The 24437-nt window shown below is 52.0% G+C and overlaps 1 protein-coding gene across 1 annotated transcript in view; it reads right to left on the bottom strand.

Moving 5' to 3' along the window:
- Positions 1-1208: 1208 nt before the first annotated feature.
- MALL (mal, T cell differentiation protein like) overlaps positions 1209-24437 on the bottom strand; it is a 30815-nt gene continuing 7586 nt past the window's right edge. Inside the window, exons 2-4 of the mRNA XM_075562550.1 lie at positions 9627-9794; positions 6737-6859; positions 1209-2845 (exon numbers count right to left, since the gene is read on the bottom strand). Of these exons, the coding sequence (XP_075418665.1) occupies positions 2783-2845; positions 6737-6859; positions 9627-9794 (354 nt within the window). The 3' untranslated portion in view covers positions 1209-2782. The remainder of the gene's footprint in view (positions 2846-6736; positions 6860-9626; positions 9795-24437) is intronic.

Genomic DNA, 24437 nt, shown 5'->3' with positions numbered 1-24437 from the left:
GCACAGCAGCGGAGTGGTGGAGGTTGGGAGCCAATAGCACATGCGCAGTGGGTCTGAAATTCAGGGTCTCCGGGGAAAGCTCTGGACAGTCCAGAGGAAAACCGCTGTAACTGTGCAGCTGCAGGTGAGTCGAAGTGGGCCTGCTCCTAAGGCTGGTGCTGGTGGCACCGGAGGAAGCTTGCGTGTCCCAGAGGCCCACAGTCACATGAGAGGGAGGGTGGGGTGGGAGTGAGAGTGGACAGGGCTGCCGGCCAATGAACAGAGCCCATCTTGGGCCCCGGGGGCTCTTATCCGAAGCCGGCCAGTCCCTGACTCTGCCTTAGCGAGTCTGAGTCTGGTTTCTGGAATTGTAACCAAACGATTCTTCCTGGCTGGGAAATGTATCAAGCATATTTGAGATTATGTTGTCATCCTCTTTTCCAAAACATTTTCTACTTAAACCCATGGTATAAGGTCCTCTCTTCTCCCTCCCTCGCCCAATCTCCCACCCTCGTGAACCCTTGATCAATTATACATTGTTATTATTATTTCGTATCTTACACTGTCCGTTGTCTCCCTTCACCCACATGTCTGCTATTCATCCCCTTCGGAGGGGGGGCTATATATCCAACTTAGTGATGGGTCCCCCTTCCCCCTCTCCCCCCTCCCCAACCATCCTCCTACCCTCATGATACTCCCACTACTGTTCCTGAGGGGTTTATCTGGCCTGAATTCCACGAGTCCAGAGTTCTCATCTGAACCCATGCATGTTCTTCTGTGGGGCTGTGATCTACTGAAGCAGACTGCATGATCTCTCTCCTAGGGAGTCACTGGTAGATTTCAACCACCAACTTTCCAGTTATCAGCGGATCACTTTGCCACTGTGCCACTAGGGTGTCTGGAAGTTGCTGATAAAAACAAAACCAAACTCACTGCTGTCGAGTCGATGCTGACTCGGTGCGACCCCATAGGGCAGGGTAGAACTGGCCCTGTGAGTTTCCGAGACGAACTCTTTGGGAGTGGAAAGCCCCGTCTCTGTGCCACAGAGTGGCTGGTGGTTTAGAACTGCTGACTGCAGCCCCACACGTAACCACTGAAGTTGCTGGTAGGCCCTAATAAATTGTGGGCGAGTTCCAACCACTCGCCACACAAAAGTAACCAATCCAATACTCGGTACTGTACAAATAATGTTTATTTGGATGGACTGCTCAGTAAATATTGAACGGTCACCATCCAGACAGCTGCCGGGCAGTAGAATGATAGGTTTTCAAGATATCAGGGTGATTGGAAAGCAAGCAGTAAACAGCCGTGAAGTCAGCATTTTCTCTTGGGTGACACGCGCGGCCCCTCCCCTTGCCCCAGGAGCACTCAGCCCTGCGGGGATACAGGACTGCAAGCCCTAGCGTCCTTGAAGTTGAGTCCCTTTCTCATAGTGGATTTCATTTCAAAATGACAGCAGGCACAGGCACCCCGGAGCTGTGTCTACCCCACCTGGGTCGGGAGACGTAGCAGAGAGGTGACAGGAAACGCAAGTCGCCCTGTGGTGGAGTGCCAGCTGACATGGACTCCTGGGCTGGAACTCTGAAAAGCATAGGTTCCTTTAGGGCACAGGGGTGGGGAAGAGGGCATTTAGTTTGACATCAAGCACCGTTGGCGACAGTCAGCTGTTGGAGGCAACAAGAGCTCGGGTCATAGAGAAGAGCACAGTTCTTGTGACACAGCCATCATGTTCCTACCTACTGAGATGATTTGCATGGATGCTGCCTCTTGCGTGGTTGTGTCACCAGAATCCTGGGGGCTAATGTCCCCATACACGTCACCAAGGGTCTTTACTGAAGGACAAGGAGCTTTCCTTGGGGTTGGGTCTTCAAGGCTTAGCCCAGGGGTATTGGAGCTGGACAGTTTTCTGAGCAGCTTGACTTAGGAAGACTCCCACGTCTCTCTCGTCGCTCCCCCTGTCCCTGGCCTTACCAACCAGGTCTCTCCCTCAAAGAACTCACAGTGCAGTAGCCAACTGTGCTCCTTGGCATTTTCAATAGCTGTGTGTGTTTTTTTCAGGGGATCACTAGGCATTTCTGGGTGGAATGGAACTTCCAATAACTGGTTACACAAGCCAGGGACTCTCCCCAGACCCTACTTGATAACCAGTTTGTATAGTCGATCATTTATCTTCACCACAACACTATCCCCAAAGCTGATTTTAAGCAGATAGACCTTGGGTCCCAAGGCTGGCAGGAAAGGGAAGGGGGAATAAATGGCAGTGGGCAGTGTGGCCTGTCCATGGAGCTTCCCTGGTGGTTTTGTGTAGGTGTCGGGAAAGCCAGTTGGACCACTCCTCCACATCGGAATCCCCAACTCTGGAGCAGGAACACAGGCTGTGAACCTGAGGACAGTGGTGACTTAATGTTCCCCTATACTTAGGGGACCCCGTCACTGACACATAATCCCCAAACAGCTGAGACAGTTGAGGAGCTGAGTGGATTCTCAATGGTGAGGTCTTGGGAGTTTAGCTTTCTAGAGTTAGGCTCACTGTGAGAGCATTTCACGAGGCGGTTACTCTCCCAGGCAAAAAGAAAATCGTGACCCCTACTTATTCAACAGAATGAATGAAAATATCCAAACGAATTTTGTCAAGGTATAGTTTGATCACTCTGTTGGAGACGATGGCCTACGGATCCCACGGACGTCTCAGTTGGTCTTCTGATTACCATCCAGATGGGAAAGATTGGCAGTGACATTCGGGGTTCAATCTTCCAGGTTTCTAAGAGCATGGTGTCCCTGTGTGGCCTGGCTCCCTGGCTCATCAGTGGTAGTAGATGCTGAAGGCATGGAGAATGTAGAGCAGGGTGGTGATAAAGGCAAAGAACTAAAAGAAGGTAAGAAAACTGTGTGTTAGAGAAAGGCAGGCTGGCATCTGCCCCTCCCTCCTCTGAGGGACCAGCAACCCTGGCAGCCAGGGAGGCCACGTGTGCTGACCCTGCCAGGTGCCCAGCCTGCCCCATGTCCTGCCCAGTCTCGGCTTCCTTGACCTCTCAGAAACTTCAGAAACAGAGTCCATGACTTCACCCTCTTGGATACTTTCCACCTTGGGGTTCCTGATGCCACCTTCTCTCAGCAATGAACAGACGGTCTGCGCACCTGTAGATGCACCTCCTCTTCCTAACTATGATGTGTGCACGCCTCACTTCCTGACCCTCCAGCCATCCTCCCCCATGGTGGCCTCTCCCGGCCATCTTCCCTTGCTTCCTGTGTTCAGAGACTCACAGATTTACTCTCTGCTCCGAGCTCCTGCTGCTTGGCTTCTCTTGAATGCATCTGAGACAGCTCAAAGCTCCTAGCGGCTCAAATGAAGCCCTGATATTCCCTCCTGGGCTTCACAAGCCCAGCCTGTTCTAGGACCTTCATTCCCAGTCAGCCGCTCAGCCAGAGGCCTAAAGCCTTCAGACTCCCTCGCTTGCTATGTCCACAGCCGTTCCCAAGGTCTACTGATTTGAACTCCAAGTATCTGTAATGCGTCCACTTTGCCCTCCCCTCCGCCATATTTCCCAGCCTTTGTCAAAGGCCCAGACTTTGGTTGCCTTAGGATTTGTCCACTTCCTGTCTATCGGCTCCTGCCGATCTACCCCGTCAGCCCCCACCGTCGCCCAGATGCAAGCGTGCTGCTCTTGAGCACGACCCTTACTATGCCCTCAAGGGCACTGCCCACTGCCACTCGGTTCTCATTCTTTTATACGCTCACTCAGCAGCTGTGGTGAACAGCGACAAGGTTTCAAGAACCTCTGTGTCCATAACAGCGAACAAAAGATCCAGAAATTCTTGGAGTCAGAAAGAGCGTGGAAAAGGTAAGCAAGCATGTAGAATCTATAGTAGGCCAGGGGGTGCCAAGTGCCAAGGAGAAGATAAAGCAGGGAAGAGGAGCGAGGAGGGGGTGTGGAGGGCAGGGAGTGGCTCAGGAATGGCCTCTCTGAGATGTCGCCATGGGGTGAAGGTCAGAGAATGATGCTAGCTGCTGCTATCTGGAGCCAAGGCACTCCTGGCAGAGGCCCTGTGGGGCGGGCGCATGTCCAGCATGAATAGAAGCAGAGCATTGTCAGAGGTGAGGCCAGGCGAGGAGCCCCTCAGGTATGGCTGAGGGAGAGCTGCTTTCTCAGAGGAGAGGCGGCCGTCGTGAAGCAGATGAGGACAACATGCATGAGTAGAGCCATTTGCTGATGGGCACAACTCAAAAGGGGGAGAAACAACTGTAAATATCCATTCATAATTGGAATTAGGAATGTACAAAGTATAAATCTAGGGAAATCGGAAGTCATGAAAAGTGAAATGTACCACATATTCTAGGCATCCGTGGACTGACATTGACCATTTTTCATCAGAAAAGCTTATGGTTTACTATGCCAGGCATGACCCAATCAAGAGAAACAGCATTGCATGCATCAGCAAAAAGGACATCTCAAGATGTATCTTGAAATACAATGCTGTCGGGAACCGGTCACAGTGATCTCCCTATAACCCCTTCACGGGGAGGGACAACAGAAAAGTGGATGAAGGGAGACATCAGTCAGTGTAACACATGAAAAACATAATAATAATGTATAAATTATCAAGGGATCATGAGGGAGAGAGGGTGGGGGAGGGGGGAATGAGAAGCTGATACCAAGGGTTCAAGCAGAAAGCAAATGCTCTGAGAATGGTGATGGCAACAAATGTGCTTGACACAACAGATGGATGTGTGGATTGTGATAAAAGTTGTATGAGCCCCCAATAAAACGATTTAAATAAATAAAACAACAACAACAAGAAATGCAATGCTCTCTGTGAAAGGGTAAGACCTATCTGCAAACAAGGAAATCCAGTCAATGAGACTATTATTCAGCTGACATTCATCAGCCACTCATGCTCGTGGTGAAGCAATGGAAGAGTTCTACCCTCATTAGTCTGAAATTGATCCACACTGCAATCACGATGCATCGATAATTTGATACAAAGAAGGAGCAGTAGTTGGAAAACATGGTCTTGGTGATGGAAATGAAGCTAGATATTACATGATAGAATTTTGCAAGACCAATGACTTTTTGATAGCAAATACCTTTTATCAACGACACAAAAGGCAACTAACTATATATAGACTTCTCAGATAGAGTACACAGCAATCAAATTGACTATGTCTGTGGAAAGAGATGATGGAGAAGCTCAATATCAGCAGCTGAAACCAGGCCGGGGGTCAAAATAGACCATCAATTACTCATATGTAAGCTCAGGTCACAGTTGAAGAAAACAAAAGCAAGTCCACCAGCGCCAAAATAGGACTGAGTCTCTCCCACCTGAACTTCAAGACCATCTCAAGAACAAATCTGATGCATTGAGCACTAACGAGAGAAGGCCTACAGAATTGCTGGAGGACATCAAAATCATGAGGAACGCATAAGGCCCTTCAAACGGCAGGGAAGAAAGACAAGATCGGTGTGGACGCCGTAAGAGACACCGAAACATGCTCTTGGTCGCCGAGTGGCTGAGGCACGGGGGAGAACTGAGGAAGCCAAAGAGCCAAAGAGAACATTTCAAAGGGCAGCTCAAGAAGACAAAGTACAATATTACAATGAAAGGTGCAAAGCCCTAGAATTTGAAAACCACAGGGAAGAACATGATCAGCAGATCTGAAACTGAAAGAACTCAAGAAAAAATTCAAGCCTCCAGTTGTCATATTTTAAGATTCTCTGGGCAAAATATTGAAAAGGATGCAGGAAGTATCAAAAGAAGATGGGAAGGATACACTGGACCAAAAGGAACTCGTCAACACGCACTCATTTGAAGACGTAGCAATAAGCAAGAACCAATGGCTCTGAAGGAAGAAGTCCAAGCTGCTCCGAGAGCATTAGCCAGGAAGCATGGGACACCCATGGAACTGTTTCCATCAGCTCATAGGCACCGGGAGCACTCACATGTCTATGCCAGGAAATTTGGAAAACAGCTCTTTGACCAACTGACTGGAAGAGACCCATATTGGTACCCATATTTGCTCTTTAGAGGGAAGGTTGGGGGACCTTGTCTCACATACTTTGGACCTGCTATCAGGAGAGACCAATCTCTGGAGAAGGAAGGACGCCACGCTGGCCAAAGTAGAGGGACCATACAAAAGGAGGACGGCCCTCGTCAAGATGGATTGATATGATGGGTACAACATCAATGCCCTCAAACATAAGAACAACTGTGAGGGTGGCTCAGGACCGCTGGTGTTTTGTTCTGCTGTATGCCATAGTTAGGGTTGTTGTGAGTGGGAACACACACACGTAAGGGCTCCTCACACCACCGCCACCTTGCCACGGGGTTTCTCTAGCCAACATGTTGCCAGCTGGCCAAGCAGTGGTTGGGTTTCTTTTATGAAACAGAAAGGACAGGGGAGCATGCTGGGGAATCTAGACTCCCTTCAGGCAGTGGGAGCTCTCCAAGGAGTGCTAACAGGACAGAGAGACACATGTTCTGATGGGCGTTTTGGAAGAATGGTCGGGAGACAGTGTTATGTGTGTCAAAGGGAGTGAGGTTAAGGTGGGAAAATACTGAAAGCGAGCAGTGACCTGCCCTGGGATCTGGCCCGCAGTGTAAACTCAGGCACACAGGTAAACATACATGAATGCACATAGGCAGGCACACATTTAGACCTACGCCTCTCTGTCCTCTGTGCCTCCTCAGGATTATTTGTTCCACCTGAAGTCAAACTGAGCCTCATCCCAAACTCCCAGCAGCCGCAGAACCCACTCACCGAAGCTGAGGCGTTGATGTAGTACTGGGTGGTGTAGTTGAACTCAGACACGATGGTGGCGTACGCTTGCAGCACAGAGGCGCTCATGTATAGGATGCCAGTGGTCCCGTGGTACAGGCTGTCCTGGAAAACAGCAGGGCCACAGCCACTGTCACTGGACATGTCTGCACATGAGCACTTGGCTCTCAGACTAGACAGCTGGACAGAGTGACACCAAAAGACAAGCTCCGCCTTATCCCCCCAGATGCCTACTTTCTCTTGCCACGTGTCTACTGGGACCGGTATATAGTGACTCCGTGAACTTAATAATGAGGGGTGATAATAATACTATCACCATCAGTCAACATTTACTAAGTACTTTTAGTGCTTCGCTCTCTGCTAAGCCTTTTCTCGTTTATATCACTTCACCTCGTCAACTATGTGGTTGGTCCAGTTTATCATTACTCCCATCTTGACGAAGTTGAAAGTCAAGGTTAACGCTGATGAATAAATAACTAAGTCAGGATTTGAACCAGGCCACACGAACTCCAGGTTTAGGTCTGTAACCATCAATGCTCTGAAGACCTACTCTGCGCTGGCCATGGGGCGATACTACAAACACACGTTGGTGGCGCAGTGGGGTTACGTGCGTCTGCCAAGCTCCAGCTCTGCAGCTCCAAACCTGCGGCTGCTCCAGGAGAAAACGCTGACTTTCTGCTTGTGCGAAGTCTCGCAATCCCACGGGGCAGTCCTGCCCTGCCCCACAGCGTCGCTATGAGATGGGGTCAACTCGATGGCAGGAAGTTGTTGTTGTTCAGGTCAAATCACATGCGTCACTTAAGGTTCACCGTCAGTCCAGGAGGTGGTTTCTATCATCACCCCCAATTTACAGGTGAGGCCACTGATGCTTAGCTAACCTCGCTCCAGATTTCTAATGTTGAACCTCCGTAGGAAACCCTCGGATCCCTGGGGACCTTGAGAGTACGTCTTGGACTTCAGTCCACAGGAGCAGCAGCTTGAGACCACCAGCTACTCTGCGGGAGAAAGACGGGGTGTTCTACTCCCGTACAGTCTGGGAAACCACTGGGCAGTTCTAGCCCGTCTCATAGGGTCACTATGAATCGGCATCCACTCGATGGCAGGGAGTTAGTTTGATTTTGGTGCTAAAAACTCCGCCGTCGTCTTGTGCTCAACAGAACACAGTGCCACTTTAAAAAATGGTGAGCAGCCCTAGAAGGAAAGTAATTATTAGAAAATCTGCATGTTACAACTACAAGTGAAAGATTTAATTGAGGCGACATCAACATGTAGAGTTGAAGGGGGTCAGACTGCCACCCCTCCGAGGGAGACACCGGCCATCCTGTGTCATGGGATGCGAAGACACTCGAAAAGCGGCTTTGCTACGACTGTTTCGCCGGCACCCAATTCAGCCTTCGGTGCTTCTTCCAGGTGACAGAAAACACAGGGACGAGACCAGTACATCGAGACAGAGCAAAGAGACAAACCCCACGTGCTGTCCCTTCTCCAGGGCGTCTGGATGTTCCTTCACCAGAATGAGGGTCCTCTAGACACCCCCAAACCCGAACAGCAGGGTGCAGCGCGTGAGTGATCCTTGTGGGAATCCCAATTCAAACAAGCCAATAAAAAATACACCTTTGTGTCATTAGAATGTGAACTGGCTCTTAGGTGATAGAATGCTTGCTAACTTGGTGTAGTTGTGGTCGTGGGAGGAAAAGGTGGCGCACTGCTTGAAGCTATCCTGAGATTTAAAACGCATTCTTCAGAGAGGAGTTGGGGTGGCGAGAGAGGAATGGAGCAGTTGGCAAATTTTTGATAAAGCTGGAACCGGGGTTGAATGACATGAAGGCCCATAATGCACTTCTGCACTTTGGTGTGTGTTTCAAGAACTGTCCCATATAGAAAATGTCTCCATGGCCACGGAGATGGTGTGGCAACATGACAAAAAAAAAAGGTGAATTGTGTAATATTAATGGGAAGACTGTCCAGCGGAGATTGTTAGTCTAATATAATGTTTCAAAATACATTTAAAAATACATCAGGACCCCTGGTGGTGCAGGAGGTGACCCATTTGGGCTGCTAAGTGAAGGATCGACGGTTTGAAACCACCAGCTGCTCCAAAGGAGAGAAATGAGGCTTCTGCCCACAGGGGCAGTTCTACTCTGTCCTACAGGGTCGCTGTGAGACACAATCAGCTCGATGGCAGTGAGCTTGGTTTTGGGTTTTGCTTCTACAGTTCCTAGGGCAGATGGAAGAATGAAGCCGGAGAAGGAGACAGGGCCCTGGGGTTGGCTGGTTCTTCTTCTACAGCAGTGGTTCTCAACCTTCCTCGTGCGGTGACCCTCTCATACAGTGACCCCCCACCACCACCACAACATCATTTTCGTCGCTATTTCATCACTGTCATTTTGCTACTGTTATGAATTGGGTGACCCCTGTGAAAGGAGCTTGCGACCCCCAAAGGGGTCGCGACCCACAGGTTGAGAAGCGCTGTAGAATCCACAGCATCCTCTTCAGTGCTGCTACAATGACGTCTCCACGGGCACACGAGGGGGACCTGTGAGCATGTGCCGACTCCGTGTCCCTTCATGCGAGGAAGGCAGTGGAGTGGGGAGGGGTGGAAAGGTGGCTCTGGCAGAGGGAGGCTTTGATTTAGGTCAATATTAGACACATCAGTAGAATCAAACTATCTGACTCCCTATGGGCTTAGTCCTGGAAGGGTGGCTGGTTCTCCCACCCCACCCAGGAGGGACAGTTGTACACCTCTCTCTCTCTCTCTCTCTCTCTCTCTCTCTCTCTCTCTCTCTCTCTCTCTCTCTCTCTCTCTTTCTCTCTCTCTCCTTCCTGCCTCTGCCCCAGGACATCAGTCCAGGAGTCAGCCCATGGTTCTTACCAGGACTCTCCAGGAGCTAAATTTTTTGTAAAATCCAAACAAGTAAGACAGCAGGAACATCAGCGAGATGAGGAAGGAGGTGAGTGAGACGTAGATCACCCATCCTTGCAGCAGGGGTTCTCCGACGTGGGTGGCGGCTACCAGGATCCAGACCCAGCACCCAAATACCTGGAAGAGAAGAGACAGAAGCAAGTTCATTACTTGGGAGGAGCAGGCTTCCTTTGGCAGGGCATCTCTGTTCTCCCCCACCTCTGGTTAAAAGACTTCCCATTGAGGAGACACAGGAACCAAGAGGGAAGTTGGAAAAGAAGCCTTGCTCTCTGACTCACATCGGGTGCGACTGTCGGAAAACGAGGTGGCGCACATGCTTTGCACTTGGCCTCCCATCCTAGGGGCCCCGCGGTGGCGTGAGATACACATTGCATAGTTAGCAGTCACACCCACCAGCCTCTTCCTGGGCGCTGCAGTTTCAGAAACCTCCAGGGGCACTTCAGCTCTGTCCTCCAGGGGCGCTGGGGGTACAAACTGACTTGGAAACAGCACCATGACAGTAGGTTTGCTGTGGGAGGTTTGCCAACCAAAAGGTCAGAGTGGGAACCCACGCAGAGGCACGGCAGCTGACAGACCTCGCGGTCGGCTTTTTAAAGATGATAAGAAAACAAAACCAGCAACAACTCCAACATTCCTGTTGAGCTCACTTCTCCCCGAGATCGCAGGGGGTCCCCGGGGACTCCCATCAACTTGCTCAGTCACGTCACGTTGTTGGGGCAGGAGGATTCGAGACATGCACACAGAGGTTACAGACAGAAAGACTCTAGGCCAAATCCTGCCCACAGAATTTGTTCTTGGCCCAAACGGTGTTTCTTTAACCTTTCTGAATAAAATAGTAACATTTAAAACAGGATATTTCACATGAAAAATAAAATAGCCAGATTTTAGGCATGTTTTAAGAAATCCCTAGCTGTGGTCACTCCCTTGAAAACTCACTGCCATCGAGCCATTGTGACACTGTTTGTGGGAAGAGAAAGTCCAGGCTCTCCCAAGGAGCTGTTGCTGGTCTTGAATCGCAGACCAGGCAGATTACAGCACAACACGTAACCACTAGGCCACCAGGGCTTCATAGTTGTGGCCACTGTAAACCCACGTCTTAGAGCATGCTAGGTGGGATCAAGTTGTTTTAGAAAGGGCCTGGAGTCCTCTGGGGACCCCACCCTGCAGCCTTCCCAGGCTGGCACCACTGTGTGGCGTGGTCACTGACTCAGATGCTTCTCAATACAACATGATCCTTTTCCCAACTGGCAGTGCCTGCCTGGCCCTGTGGGCATTAGCTTGGAGCCCCAAGGGGTCACCACCTGGGCAGTGAGACTGCAGTTTGATCACCTCTCAACTCTGTCCAGCTACTTACTGTCTCCTTGTTGGAGAAACCAAACTGGTCTCTTACTTTGCTCTCCTGCCTCTGGCTCTGTCTGCTCTGGGACTGGGTTTGCATCCACGTGGTGGTTCCAATAGGCATCGTGGTTACGCATTGGGCTGCTAATGACAAGGTCAGCAGTTCAAGACAACAAGCCACTCCTTGGGAGACAGTTGGAGCTTTCTACCCGTAAAGAGTTACAGTCTTGGAAACTCACAGGGGCAGTTCTACCCTGACCTAGAGGGTTGTGGGAGTCAGCATCAACTCATTGACAGTGGGTTTGGTGGTCCCAGGAAAGGAAGCAACTGTCCATTGGGTGGCATGTCCAGCAGACAGCCCGGAGGGCAGGGTCTGGTGTCAGCACCAAGTGGCTTTGCTGTTTGGCTCAGACTTTCTGAGTTCCTCTTTCCAGGATTCTCCTCGGGACGTGATCACAGCCCTGGTGGGCTCTCATGAGCATTTAATAAGCGCCACATGGGCGGGTGAGCCCAGACACCCACAGCTAGCTCATTTCTTTTGCTGAACCCTGGACCAAACACCCGCCTGCCACTGGTATGCTCGACTTGGATGTCCCTTGGCATTCGCACAGCTCTGAAGGTGGGCGTCACTTACTTCAAGGTGAGTTCCTCACTTGCCTCACCCAGTCCTGGCTCTGTTCCTTGATCTCCTCAAACTCAGCAGGTACAAAATCTGACCCACAAATTCCTATTGACTTGGCATTTCCAGTCTTGCTGAGCAAGGACCTAACTGTGAGGGAGAAGGAGGCGGCTTTGAGATGGGGGTACACCGAGCCTCCAAGGACGACGATGATGTTCTGTTCCCATGACACGTAACATCTACAGGGGGATTCATTCCTTATAGAGTAATAAACTCATTCTGCTCGCTGGACTTTCAGGTCCCTGACGATTGGAGCTGATGAGGAGGGCTCCCGGGCTTAAGGTTTGGGGGCACCAGGTGATCAGATTTTAACACGTTCTCTCAATCTCAAGTAATTGAGAGAGTTACCAGCACCGGTGCCTCACTTCTGAGCCATTACACAGAGATCTTCCCAACTCCAGAAACAAGCTGAGTCCCTCCCCGACTCATGCGTGTTAGAATCAGCTTGCCAGTGTCTACACAACAGCCTGCTGGGGTTGTGATCAGCATTGTGTTAAATCTAGAGACCTAGTGTGGGAGAATTTACATCTTGACTGTGTTGACTTATCCAATCCATGAACACTGTAGTGAGTCCCTCCATGAAGGCCAACTTTGATTTCTTTTCATCAGGGCCCAGTAGTTTTGAGCACCTAGAACCTGCATACATTTTGTATTTTACACCTACAGATTTCATTTGGGAGGAGCCATTATCAAACCAAACCAAACTTGTTGCCATCGAATAGATTTTGACTCGGAGAGACCCTTTGAAAAGGATAGAACTGCCTCTGTGGGTTTCTGAGGCTGCAATGTTTCCAGGAGCAGCTGGCAGTTTTGAACTTCTGACCTTGTGGTTAGCAGCCCAACACAAACTTCATGGTCTACCAGGGAGCCATTATTTTATCCCTTATTTTTTTTCCCTTTTCTAACTGTTCAGTGATTAGCAGATAGAAATGTGATTGGTGTGTGTGTGTGTTTATATGTGTTTACCTTGTATCCTGTGACTTGCTAAACCTAATCATTAATACAAGGAATTTTGGTTTTGGTTTTGTAGATTCCTTGGGGTCTTATAAGCATTTGGTGAGGTTTTCTGAAGAGCCCTGGTGGTGTAGTGGTTACATGTTGGGCTGCTAACTGCCAGGTCAGCAATTTGAAACCACCAGCCAGGAGAAAGACCTGGCTTTAAAGAGTTGGTCTCTGAATGTCGGCATTGAGTCAGTTGGATTGAGTTTGGTTTGATTTGGGTCACTAGATTTTAATTTTCATGAATATTAATTCATTCATTTTCATAGATGTACTAGTCAAGAATACTTATTCTTCCGAGAAAAAAAAATTTCCTCTCACCTTCCTTCTTTCCCTGCCTGGCCTTGCCTTCAAAGCCTGCTTCCCGTTCAGATGGAACTTTTTTTGTCGTTGAGGTCTCCCCAGTGAGGCTGGGACAGGTGTCTGGCTGGGAGAACTTGACTGCAGCCACTCACTGGCCACAGAGAGGTTTGAGCACATTTTGTTTGGAATAAAGCCGTGCACATATGATCCGGAACCCTCCTACCCATGATTTTTGATTCTCTCTAGGACAGAAGCTTCTTGCGAGAAGGTCAGTGGGCGGTTGCATTTGATTCGCAGAGCGGGGTGTTCATGGGTTAGCCCTACAGGCTTCCAGCCAGAGCCCAGTGCCTCGGTCTGCTGGGTTGCAGGGAGGTGCCAGGGTTCGCTTGGTTGGAGGGCCACCTGCCAAAGGTGCCCACCAAGCCCTGGGAAGTGCTCAGAGATACAGGCACAAGGTAAACACCCAAGCAATGCCAACCATTGGCATGCAGGGTTTCGTGACTGCACCCATACTTGTAAAACCTTAGACGCATATTGGGTGGCTGCCAACCGAGTCCTGGACTATGCCAATCCCCCAGGACAGGTCTGGAGACACAGTAGGTGATCAGGGGGCAACCCAAACAGCATTTCCCTTTTTACAATGAGTTGATAGTGCCCCTAGGACCTCACGGTAACCCGGTGCTGCCTGAGTGCAGAACGCGCCCACTCACATCCCCTCCCTGCCTCCTTCTGCTTACCGCCCCTCACCTCAGCCAGGTCTGGGGGCAGGACCAAGGCGCCCCTGCTCCACCCAAGGTCTGCCCCATCCTGCCACCAGAGGCTACTCTGTGCAGACTCTGTCTTACGCACACGGTATGTGTTTGGGTGTTTATTTCTTGCAGCAATCTGGCACCCATACTGCCGTTGCCACGGCTCTAACTCAAAGCATCCCGAGTGTGCAGGGTAGAACTGCACTCCCGCCCATTTTCAGGATGGTGATCTTTCAGAAGCACATCTGCAGGCCTTTCTTCTGAGTCACCAGCCTTTGGGTCAGGAGTCAAATGCTTAGCCATTTGCCCCCACTCAGGGATCTTCTCATCACTCATTTATGCTTGAGAAGCCTGGGGTCCTGAGGCCACACCAGACATGTGTGCTCTCCCCACTGATTCAGAGTTCATACTCCAAGGGCACGCCGGCAAGGCAGACACCCCTGGGATGTGCTGAGAGATGGTCTGTGGAGCCCCAGCAGGGATCTAAGGGGTCGCACAGCCCATTGGGGGCCTTCTCCCTCGGGGTCCCAGCTGTGGTCTGGGGAATCCCTGTCCTCACGTGTAAGGAGCTATCGTGGTGCTGTGGGTTAGGGGGCTCAGACCCACCAGCTTCTCTAGGGGGGAATGTGAGGCTGCCTTGTCTCCCAAGGATTTACAGCCTTAGAACCCCTGGGAGTCAGGGCTGACTGGGTGGTCGTGGGGTTGGTGTCTTTTTGGGTCCCGACTTGTACTCTCAGGACGAGTCAAGGGCCTCAGAGGGTTTGGGCATTGACCCAAGTTATGTGAGAACCTTTTGAAATGACTTTGGTGTTGCAAAGCAATGTTAAAAAGAGGAGTGTTGTTTATTTTTTATTTCCACACAGTTTTATCTTAAATATTAGAAGGGACCAGAGCCAAGGGGAGCTACAGGTGAATTGTAAGTCAGCCCAGGAGAGTGCATTACCTGTTGGCTGTTTCAAGCAGTCTTGGTTGACTTCTTTAAAGGGGAGAGATTTAAATAAGAACATCAGGTATCTATTTGCTTTTACCTTTTTCTTTTAAAAAAATTAAAAACACAGTTTGCTTTTCAAACTTCACAAGCAATCTCCTCTGCAGCCTCAACGACCTTACAAAGTCACACCTCATTTCACACTTTCCAAAAGAGGGAGATGTTTTCAGATGGTTGGAACTGGCCCTCAAGGAAAAAGACTATTTTATTACAGTAAGACAAGTAGATCAAGTGTATTTTAAGGTCAACGTTCTCTTAAAACAAAACCTGCCCATCGAGTCAGTTCCAGCTCATTGTGACCCTCTAGAAGAGGGTAGAACGGCCTCTGTGGGCTCAGAGCTTGTATATCTTTACATGCTATCCTGGGTTGTATCCTCTCACCGTACTTATCCCACTGTATGCTGGGAAAATCGTCAGAGAAGCTGGGCTACATGAATTAGAACCAAGGCTCGGGGTGGGAGGAGAGCTTATTAACAACTTGTGAGATGCAGGTGGCCCAACCTTGCTTGCTGAAAGTGAGGAGGACTTGAGGCACCTGCTGCTGACAACCAAGGTCTGCAGCCTTCAGTGCAGATCACAACTTAGTATCAAGAAGACCAAGAGCCTCAGGACGCACTAATAGGTAATATCATGATAAACTTAAATTGTCAGGGGTGTCTTCTTGCTGGGATCCACAGTCAATGCTCATGGAAGCAGCAGTTGAGAGAGCCAACAACTCATTGCATTGGGTAAATCTGCTGCCCAAGACCTCTTTTAAATATCAACATGTTTCTATGGGAGCAGGAAGCTTCATTTTTCTCCTGAGGAGCTGCTGGTGGTCTGAAACTGCCCATCTTGTTGTTAGAAGCCCAATTTATAACCCATACGCCCAGATTCAACATTCAAAAAAACACCCAAACTCATTGCTATTGAGTTGATTCTGACTCATCGTGACCATATAGGGCAGAACTTCCCGGTGTGTTTCTGAGACTGTATCTCTTTACAGAAGCAGAATGCCTCATGGAGCTGCTGGTGGTTTTGAACTGTTGACCTTGTAGTTCCCAGTGAGGAACCAGATAGTGAGCTAGAGTATAAAACGTGATGTAACAGCACCTTGAGAAGGGTGTGTCCAAAGCTGGGCTTCCAGGGTGGTGGGAAGCTCACTTCCGGATAAGAATTTGATGAATGCTTCAGTCACCCAGAAAAATGTGTGTGTGTGCATGTGTGTGTACAAATGTGGGGATGCCCAGCTCTCTAAGGTCCACCTGCACTCCCCAGGTGAAGTAAGAGGGCGTGAACATCTTATTTCGACAACAGCTATCAAAATACTAAGCGTGCATCCTCTTTGACCCAGACTTGTCCCTTCTGGGAATCTACCCTACACCCAGGGCATAGGGACCCAGGGCAGGGGGGCTGTTGGGTGCAGCCAGGTTTGTTCCAGAAAGGACAGGAAACAACCTAATGCAGGGAACCAGTTAAAACCATATGTCTGTACAGCGGGACATTCAGCCACCTTCCGAAAGAATGAGAAAAGTCTCTGGATATTGAAATGAAGCCAACCCCAAGCACCTAAAAGGCCCAGATGAGAGTGCCTGAGTGTGCAACAATTTATATAGCCAATGAAGACATGTATGTGTGCCTATTTGTGTGTGTGTATCTGTTTGTAGACCCATAAAATACTTCTGGAATGAGGCCTATTAAGCCAGTTGGCTCTGGGCAGGGGAAGTAAACTGCTTGGCTCGGGCAGGGGAGTGGGGGTGGGGGCGTGTGAGTGGGGGTGCTGGATCACTTATCAAAACAAAGCAAACTCACTGTCGTCCAGTCGACGCCAACTCACATGGGACAATGTAGACCTGTCCCTGTGAGTTTCAGAGGGGTGGCTGATGGTTTTGAACTGTGGGCCTTGTTGATCACAGCCCAACTGGGTAACCACTACACCACCAGGGTTCCCCCCTCATCACAGTATGCTTTAATTCAGTCCAGTCCCGAAGTGGTGTCGCTGGGTAAGAGCGAGTGGTTAAGTGTTAGGCTGCTAACCTGAAGATCGGCAGCACCTGGTCATCTCGAGGCACTAGGAAGAAAGGTCTGGAGACCCACATATCACAGAAAATAACCCCGGAAAGCCCATGGAGTCGCTATGAATCAGGATCCTCTGATGTCAGTTGGCTGGAATGTAATACCATGGCCATGTTTAATCCAAAACACTCACTTTTTTTTTTTTAAACATTTAAGGAGCTAGGCGGAGGAACTGGCCTGGACCAGGAAGACTGACTTCTGACTGGGAAGAGGCCAGAAGAGAGTCCTTTGGGGAGCCGCTGGGAGTGGGATGGGAGTCCTGGTGGCTAGCGGGTGCGGGTGCCGGTGGGCTGTGGTGAAGAGAAAGGAGGTTTTGCCACCCTGTGAACTTTGACTGCCGGGCACCCAGGGGGCAGTTGGCTCTGCTCTGTAGGGTCCCTATCAACTAGAGGGCAGTGGGCTGATTTGGGTTTCTTGGCGGCTTGCAGAGAACTGAGAGGTTCTGATGACAATCTACCCTAGAGGTGACCCAAGGCCAGGAGGAGGGAGGAGCCTCCTGCTCGGATATTGAGGCTTAAGGCAGGGGCGTGGCATGGGGAGGGCCTCGGGGCGCTGGGATCAGAGGGCGGGCGCCCCAGGCAGGTCCGGCTGCATAGCTGGGCTCGGTTTCACCTGCACTCCTTCTTAGTTTTGGTCTCTCTCTCTTCCCGGGAACTCAAGAGCTCGCAGGGTGTGCTATATGAAACCGCAGAATCTGCAGGGGGAAATGGCCCAGGTGGGCAGCTCTAGGGAGCTGGGGGCTCCTGGTCTCCTAGGTGCACTGTATAGGGGATGCCCGTGGGTGTCGCCCACAGTGGAGACTCCATCTGGCATTACCGAGCTTCAAGAGAAGGAAGATCTCTTGTATCTGGGTGGCCATGGCAGCAGCAACTGCGAGATGGAGAGACGTGTTGCATTAGGTACATCGGCCGCACAAGACCTCATTGGAGTATTGGCGAGCAAGGGGACTGCTTTGAAGACTCAGTTGTGCCTGACCTGACCCCTAGCATCATGTGCGTCTGAACGTCGGACACTGAAATAAGGAAGACCAACGAAATATAGATGCCTACGAACTGTGCTGCTGGAGGAGACTACTGCACTGCCCAAAGAACCAACCCCTCTGTGTCGGATGAAGGGCACCCAGAGTACTCTTTCGAGGCCAGGATGGCGAGACTTCACCTTACCTACTTTGGACATATTGTCAGGAGAGACCAGTCCCTGGAGAAGGGCATTGGTAAACTAAAAGGGCAGTGAAAACGAGGCAGGCCCTTGAGATAGTTAATGTTTATTGTGCCAACCTGGCCGATAAACGCATGTGGGGTTAATTGAAGGGCGGGGTGCTAAATGGCTCCGTGAGCCTCGCCTTTCTAGTTCTCAGGTCTCTTGCTTTCTGATGGTCAGACCAGGGTGCAGCTGCCTTAGCCAGTTCCCTGCTTCAGCTGGCAAGGCTCACTTCCTGCAAGATAACCTTGAAGAGAAGCCGCATGGACCTACCCCAATGCAGCCCTGGGTGCTGGAGCAGCCATGTGGAGACCCCTGCCAGCGCTGAGATGCTCACATGCTCACTGATTAAGCTTTCTTCCTGCAGTCGGCATCATTGAGTGTTTTGTGAGATAGAGGAGGACTTTGTGGATCGGTGTCGGACATATGGCTAATGTTGGACTCGTGGGCTTGGGCAGCACTGGGTTGGGATGCTTTCTTAATGTAGGACTTTATATAGGACTCTCTCTTAGACTTATGAATTTCTGTGGATTTGTTTTCCTCGTTTACCCAGACTAACACAGCCCTCAAGGAGACAGACTGACCCAGTGGCTGCAATCATGGACCCAGGCAGAGGAGCAATTGTGAGGATGGCCCAGGGCCGGCCAGTGTTTCCTTCCGTTGGGCATAGGGCCACCTATGGTCTGGTCAGACCAGACTCAATGGCACCTAAGAACAACTGTTACTAAATCCAGGGTCCTGGCAGATTCTCTAAAGGGGAAACACAAGAGCAGAGCAGGCCCATCGAGGGGCGGTGCTTCGATTCACTGGGAAACACAGCTGACCACCAGGATGCCCCTCTCAGAACACCTCACGTGCAGAGAGCTGCGTCTTTCCTGCTCAGATGCAGTGTCTCAAATGCCTCCAATTCCCTCAGCAGGAATTAGAGACTTACACTGCTTTGAACCTGAAGTTTGAGGAAGGATGGCAAAACTCATGCCGGCAATAAAAGGGAGTTCTCATGTTGCCTCGCTCCTCCCTCGCACACACCGACGTACAGACAAATCGTGACGGGGAGCACTCATCTCGCATGCATTTGATACGTGTCCATGTTGTCTCAGTGTCGGTGATCCTGTCAGTGCCACCGTGGTGTGCCATCACGCTGACACCGCTTCTTTTACTCAGCGGCTCCTGCGCACGGTTGGTGGGCGGGGGCGAGCTTTTCCATCTGTTTAGATCACTCACTCCCCACCATCGAGTCTATGCTGACCCTAAAGGACAAGGGGAAACTGCGCCCCAGGGGGTCCCCACCCTGTGACTCTCCGAGAGGGCAGAAAGCCTCATTGTTTCCCCGGAGAGCAGCTGGTGGTTTCAAACTGCTCACCTTGTGGTTAGCAGCCCAACGTGGGCCCACGACACCAGCAGGGCTCCTTGTTGAAGAAGCCCTAGTTGGGAGGGTGGGGGGAGTGAACTCCCCAGCTGCTGGCTGGAGAAAGATGTGCTCCAGGCAGGGATGCCACGGACCTTCTCTGTTGAAGATGCCGGTGCTAATAGGTGAAGCCACAGAAATGAAGGTGTGCCTGTCTGGCTCTCTGGAGATTTCCTCTCTCTCTCTCTCCACCCTCTCCTGGGTGTTGAGGAAATGTTTCTGTATGAATCATGGCCAAAGTGTGAGAGCCTGACTCTCTAGCACACCTTCCCTCCCCTCCTCTAGCCCAGGCCTTTTGCCCAGGAGGGTGGACGCCTCTTTTCCTGATCAGCACTAGCCCCACTCTGTGTGGCCCAGAGTCCCCAGTGGAGGCCAAGGAGGCCTTTCAGTTCCTGTGCACCTGCGTGGGAGCTATGAGTTTTGAAAGGAAGTGCTGCCGAGGGGCGAGGCGGCTTGTCAGCACAGAGGTGGGGAACTGTGGAGTGTCCCGTTGTGTGTGTGTCGTGATTGTAAGTCAGTGGACAGAGAGAAAGCGGACTGGCCCAGTGCCTTCCACATGCATGTTCCTGTTGCAGGTGCCTTGGCTAGATGGTTGGGTGTTTTCCAAGGACACAAATTGGGGGTCAAGCCAGGAGGTGCTAGCTTCCCCCAGGCCACCCCTGGAAATCAAGGTGCTCCTAGCCAGTGCTCACCGGGCAGCATGCCTCTCTGGGAGCTCGAAGACCCCAGGCTAGCCCTGCTTCACTGGGCAGGGCAGCCCTGCAGGCTTTCTGACTGAGTGCCACTCCCATTATGCCAGGGAGGAAACTGGTGCTGGAGAGCCCCCGAGATGCCCAGCTGGGGCGTGGCAGTCTGGACCGGAGTCCAGGACCCCAACAAGCTGCAGACCCGAGCTGCTGGCCTTCAGTGAGAGTGCTGTGCCCCAGAATGCTAGCTAAGTCACTTCCGAATGTGGAGCCATTCCTTTCTGACTCATGGAGGGAGAATGTTCCCTCTCTGTGGCCCTGAGGCGAGCAGGAAATGGCTAGTGGCTGGCTAGTGGCCCTCGGCCTCCTAAGAGAGCCCCTAACCCTCTTATCCGGTCCATTCCAAAAACAATGGTGACATCCAGAAGTTCCCCTCCCACGTTCGCCCCAGAAAGGAGGCTTGGTATCCGTACACTTCACAGGGTGAAATGGCAATCGGCCAAGGAAAATCAGTGTGGGCCCCTCTCTAGATCCCTGGCTTACCTTGGGGTGTGTCTGGGCCTGGGCTGGGAGGGGCAGGGAGCGGAGACTAAGGAGAGGCCCATTGAGTCAGCAGCCTGCACCTCCCTGGCTGCTTCCTCCCCTCCCTGCACCCCGCTTCCTCCCCCAGGGCCTCACCCCTTGCTCTTCCACGTTCAGAGCTGATCCCAGGGCAGACTCAGCTTTTTCTCGGAGGACACAGCGCTGGTTTTACCACGGAGCGTCCCTTAGAGCAATAAAGTTATTCTTACTCATCCTCAGCCGAAAGGGCTTTTGTGCTAACTTTGTAGAAAACAAATTAAAAAGAAAAACATTTGGGGGAGGTTTCTTGTTTTTTAACATCCATTTTACGTGCGCACCTCAGAGCAGCGAGGAAGCGCAGACACTGCGGGGAGGCAGGACAAACAGGAGAGGCCTTTGAAACGTTGTGGGCAAAAGGAATGAAACGATCATGGATGTTTGTCCATGATTCTTATTTTTTGAAGCCCCTCGTGTGTTCCACTCCCACCAGTAGCCCCCTGGACAAGGACTTCCCCACCTGGCCTGCCCTGGCCTCCCCACTGGGCGCCTGTGCCATTTATGACAGCTCTGGCAAGACAGGGGTTAAAGGGGTCCACTTGGACCAAGGTGATGTTGGCCAAGAACCACCCCACCCCCCACCCCAGGCAGCTCTACTCTGTCACTTGAGGTCACCGTGAGTGGGCACTGACTCAATGGCCCCCAACATAACAACACACTGATTCATGTCATGTCTCCTCCCGGACGGGCATCAGATCAGCCCTGGACTCCCTGTGGGGAGCCCTCCCTGCCTCCCCCAGCCTGGAAGTTATAATGAGCCCATAAATGCCCCCTGCTCTTCTGGTCCCTTTTCCTGCCTCCTTCCCCCAGGAACCCACAGGCTTCTTGTGATCACTGAGTGTCTTCGGGGCCCCTGGGGAGACATCAAGGACCCCCCATTCCTGCTCTAGTCTGCCTGGAGCCTCCCTCACCCCTTTACTCCACTTCCAGCCCATCTTTCACCAGATCTTTCAGAGCGGAAGTCAGATCAAAGCCACTTCCTCCAGGAAGCCACCGTGGATGACCAAGCCCCTAGCACTCCTCCCTCTTGGTCATCTCAGCTTTCCTGGTCTGTCTGTGTCTTTGCTTGTCCTGAAGGCAGGGCTGCGCCCTGGGGTAGGGGTGGGGAGAGGATCCCTGTACCTCTGTCTCTAGTACAAAACAGGGGATGAAAGAAAGGAGAGCGGAAGGCGGGGTTCTGGACACACCGCCTAGGACTTCTCAGGGTTTCATCTTCCTGGCGTGGTTCCCCACAGGTGTGCTAGCTGATGGGCCTGGGCCTGCCCCTGGGGCCAGTCACGGATGTGCATTTCTGCCAGGGGCCTGTGCTGGGGGGACAAGTGCCCCTGGTGTATCCTGACCCTTCCCTGACGCGTCACATCCCAGGCCCCAGTCATTCTCCACATAGAGAAGGCAGAGGAAACCCCCAGAAGCCCACACCCACTTCTCAGCCTCCCCTCTGCCCAGCGCCAGTGGTCTCTCTGGGGCACCCCACCTCCGGGCCCAGAGGAAGTACTACATAGGAACATGGTGTGAGAGACAAAACAAAACCCAATGCTAAACAAAACCAAAATGTACCCCTTCTCCCATATCCCCTGGACTTAGAGAGAGAAGGAGGAGGGTCAGCTTGGGGTGGGGGCTGGGAAAGGTGGGAGCAGAAAAGCAAAGCTCTGAGCCTTGTGGCTGAGGCGAGGGGCTGAGAAGAGCTTTCCTGAGACAAGGCTGTGGGGTCCAGGCCCAGGGCATCTGGCTCTGGCCCTGCTGGGAGGGGAGCTCCATGCTGGGGCCCCTGAGGTTCAGTTGGGGACCAGGAGAAGCAGGGAACAGTGGGTCCAGGTCTCACACTTTGGAATGAGGCCAATGCTGTCTGTTTGTGCTGGTGGGTCTGGGGAGATCTGACCCCCTGGCTCACAGCTGAGCTGCCACAGGTCTCTTTGAAGCTGGGTCTCTTTGGAAGAGGGACGGGAGGGTGCACATCCTGATGGTTGCTGTCTGACAGGTATGGGACAGGCCAGGAAGTGAGAGGACATTCCAGTTGAGAGGGCTGAGGACCCCTGCAGAGACAGAGTCTCCTCCAGAGCATGGTCTGGGGGCTCCTCCACTCCTGTGCCTTACAAAGAAATAACTGCCCTACTCTGGTCTGCCGCCTACCACTTGCCCATCGGAAGAACATTCTAGAAATCCTCTCTCCCACCCACAGATCTAGCCTGCCCTACGGAAAACTTCTTTGGAGCTCTCAGCAGGGCTGCAGCTGGGAGGGAGGCCGGAAGTGCCCGACCTGCACTTCTTATCTGCCAGGCTCTTTATCTCGCCTTAGGTCCCTCCCTACTGTCCCTCACAAGTCATTTCTGTTGGCGCACCTTCCTTCCTCCTGGTAGGAAGACCATCGGCAGCATGCGTGGCCGTCTGTCTTGTGGGAACTGGGGGAAGCTAGGGGTGCCGGGGAAGGCTGTGGCTGGCGGGTCAGGGACGGATGGGACTGGGAACAGGCACGGCTGTGGGGGTACACGTGTGGGGTGTGCTCCTTATCGCCCAGTGTCTCTCCGCTCTTACACCACCCTTGGCCTTCTGCCCTACAAACCACGGGACCCGGGCCGCCTCCTCGGCTGGATTCCTGTTGGGGTCCGTGACTGGGAGGACTGGAGGGAGCCTGGGAGGAGAGGAAGGAGGACTTCCCTGGGGGCTCCAGGCCCTGCCACCCCTCACAGCCGCAGCAGAGGGTGCCAACCTCTGCACTCACAGCACTGGCTCTGTGCACCCCAACCAGTTCAGGGCGAATCACTACACTCACAGAGCTTCCTTCCCAGGCCGGAGGCCTCGCTGCCTCTTCCCCAGGTGGGCCTCTAGGAAGCAGTGGTATGCTCCATGGGTTTATTATTCTCTCGGTTCGTTCTGCACCTCCTTTCTGCCCATCCAGTTTTGCAGCCGCCATATAAACAAACGCCTGTGCAGAATCCCCTCTGTGTGAAACACCCACAGTGGTTTCAGTTTCCTATTGCGCCCTGACAGACACTGTGCTCTTAACTTGGCCGCCCTCCAGCCTCCGCATTAGATACTCAGCTCTTTAAGGCAGGGAACACGTTGATCTTGTTCATCTTTATGTCCCAGGGCTTGGCGCCAATAGCGCTCAGTGAGTCGTCGTCGAGTGGATGCATAGGACTTAAGTGGGGCGATGCCGCTCTTTCCTCACCCTGCAATTCTGTGTGTTCCTTAAGTGTCGGGTCCTAGGCAGTCCCAGTCTGGCTTAAGCAAACTTCTCACCTCTCAGTCCAAACCCTCACGAATGTCCAGCCCCTCATCCCCCATGCAGCGCATCCTGTCGGCCCTCAGAGCTCCAGCAGGGGCTCGGGCATTTGTGATTGTTACCCCACAATGTTCACTCAGTGTCCTGTCTTGGAGTGCTCTCCCTCTGCTCCGTGGGCCTCCCTCAAGAGAAGGTCTGTGTCGCACTCGGTTCCCTTTCCCACCCCAAAGGGCAAAGCAGGGGGTAGGACCAGAGTAACACCTCATAAATACCCATTTAACTGCTGGCATCTGAGTGCAAGACACCCACAGTTTTCATTCAGAGGGCGAGATGGCCAGTGGCAGGAAGACAGCATGGACTGATCTTGGCAGGGCCCTCCCTGGGTGAATCCTTATTAAAACGCCACCGCTCTCTTATGAGATCTCTACTGTTCTCCACTGTTGAGAACACTGAGCTCCCGAAGGATGGCTTGAGTGAGCTGCCCCAGGTCTCCCAGCAGAGCGGGCTTTTAGGC

Source organism: Tenrec ecaudatus, chromosome 11, assembly GCF_050624435.1.
Source record: "Tenrec ecaudatus isolate mTenEca1 chromosome 11, mTenEca1.hap1, whole genome shotgun sequence".
Taxonomy (NCBI): Eukaryota; Metazoa; Chordata; class Mammalia; order Afrosoricida; family Tenrecidae; genus Tenrec; species Tenrec ecaudatus.
The sequence above is the reverse complement of the archived record's forward strand: the minus strand, read 5'-3'. Positions and strand labels throughout refer to the sequence as shown.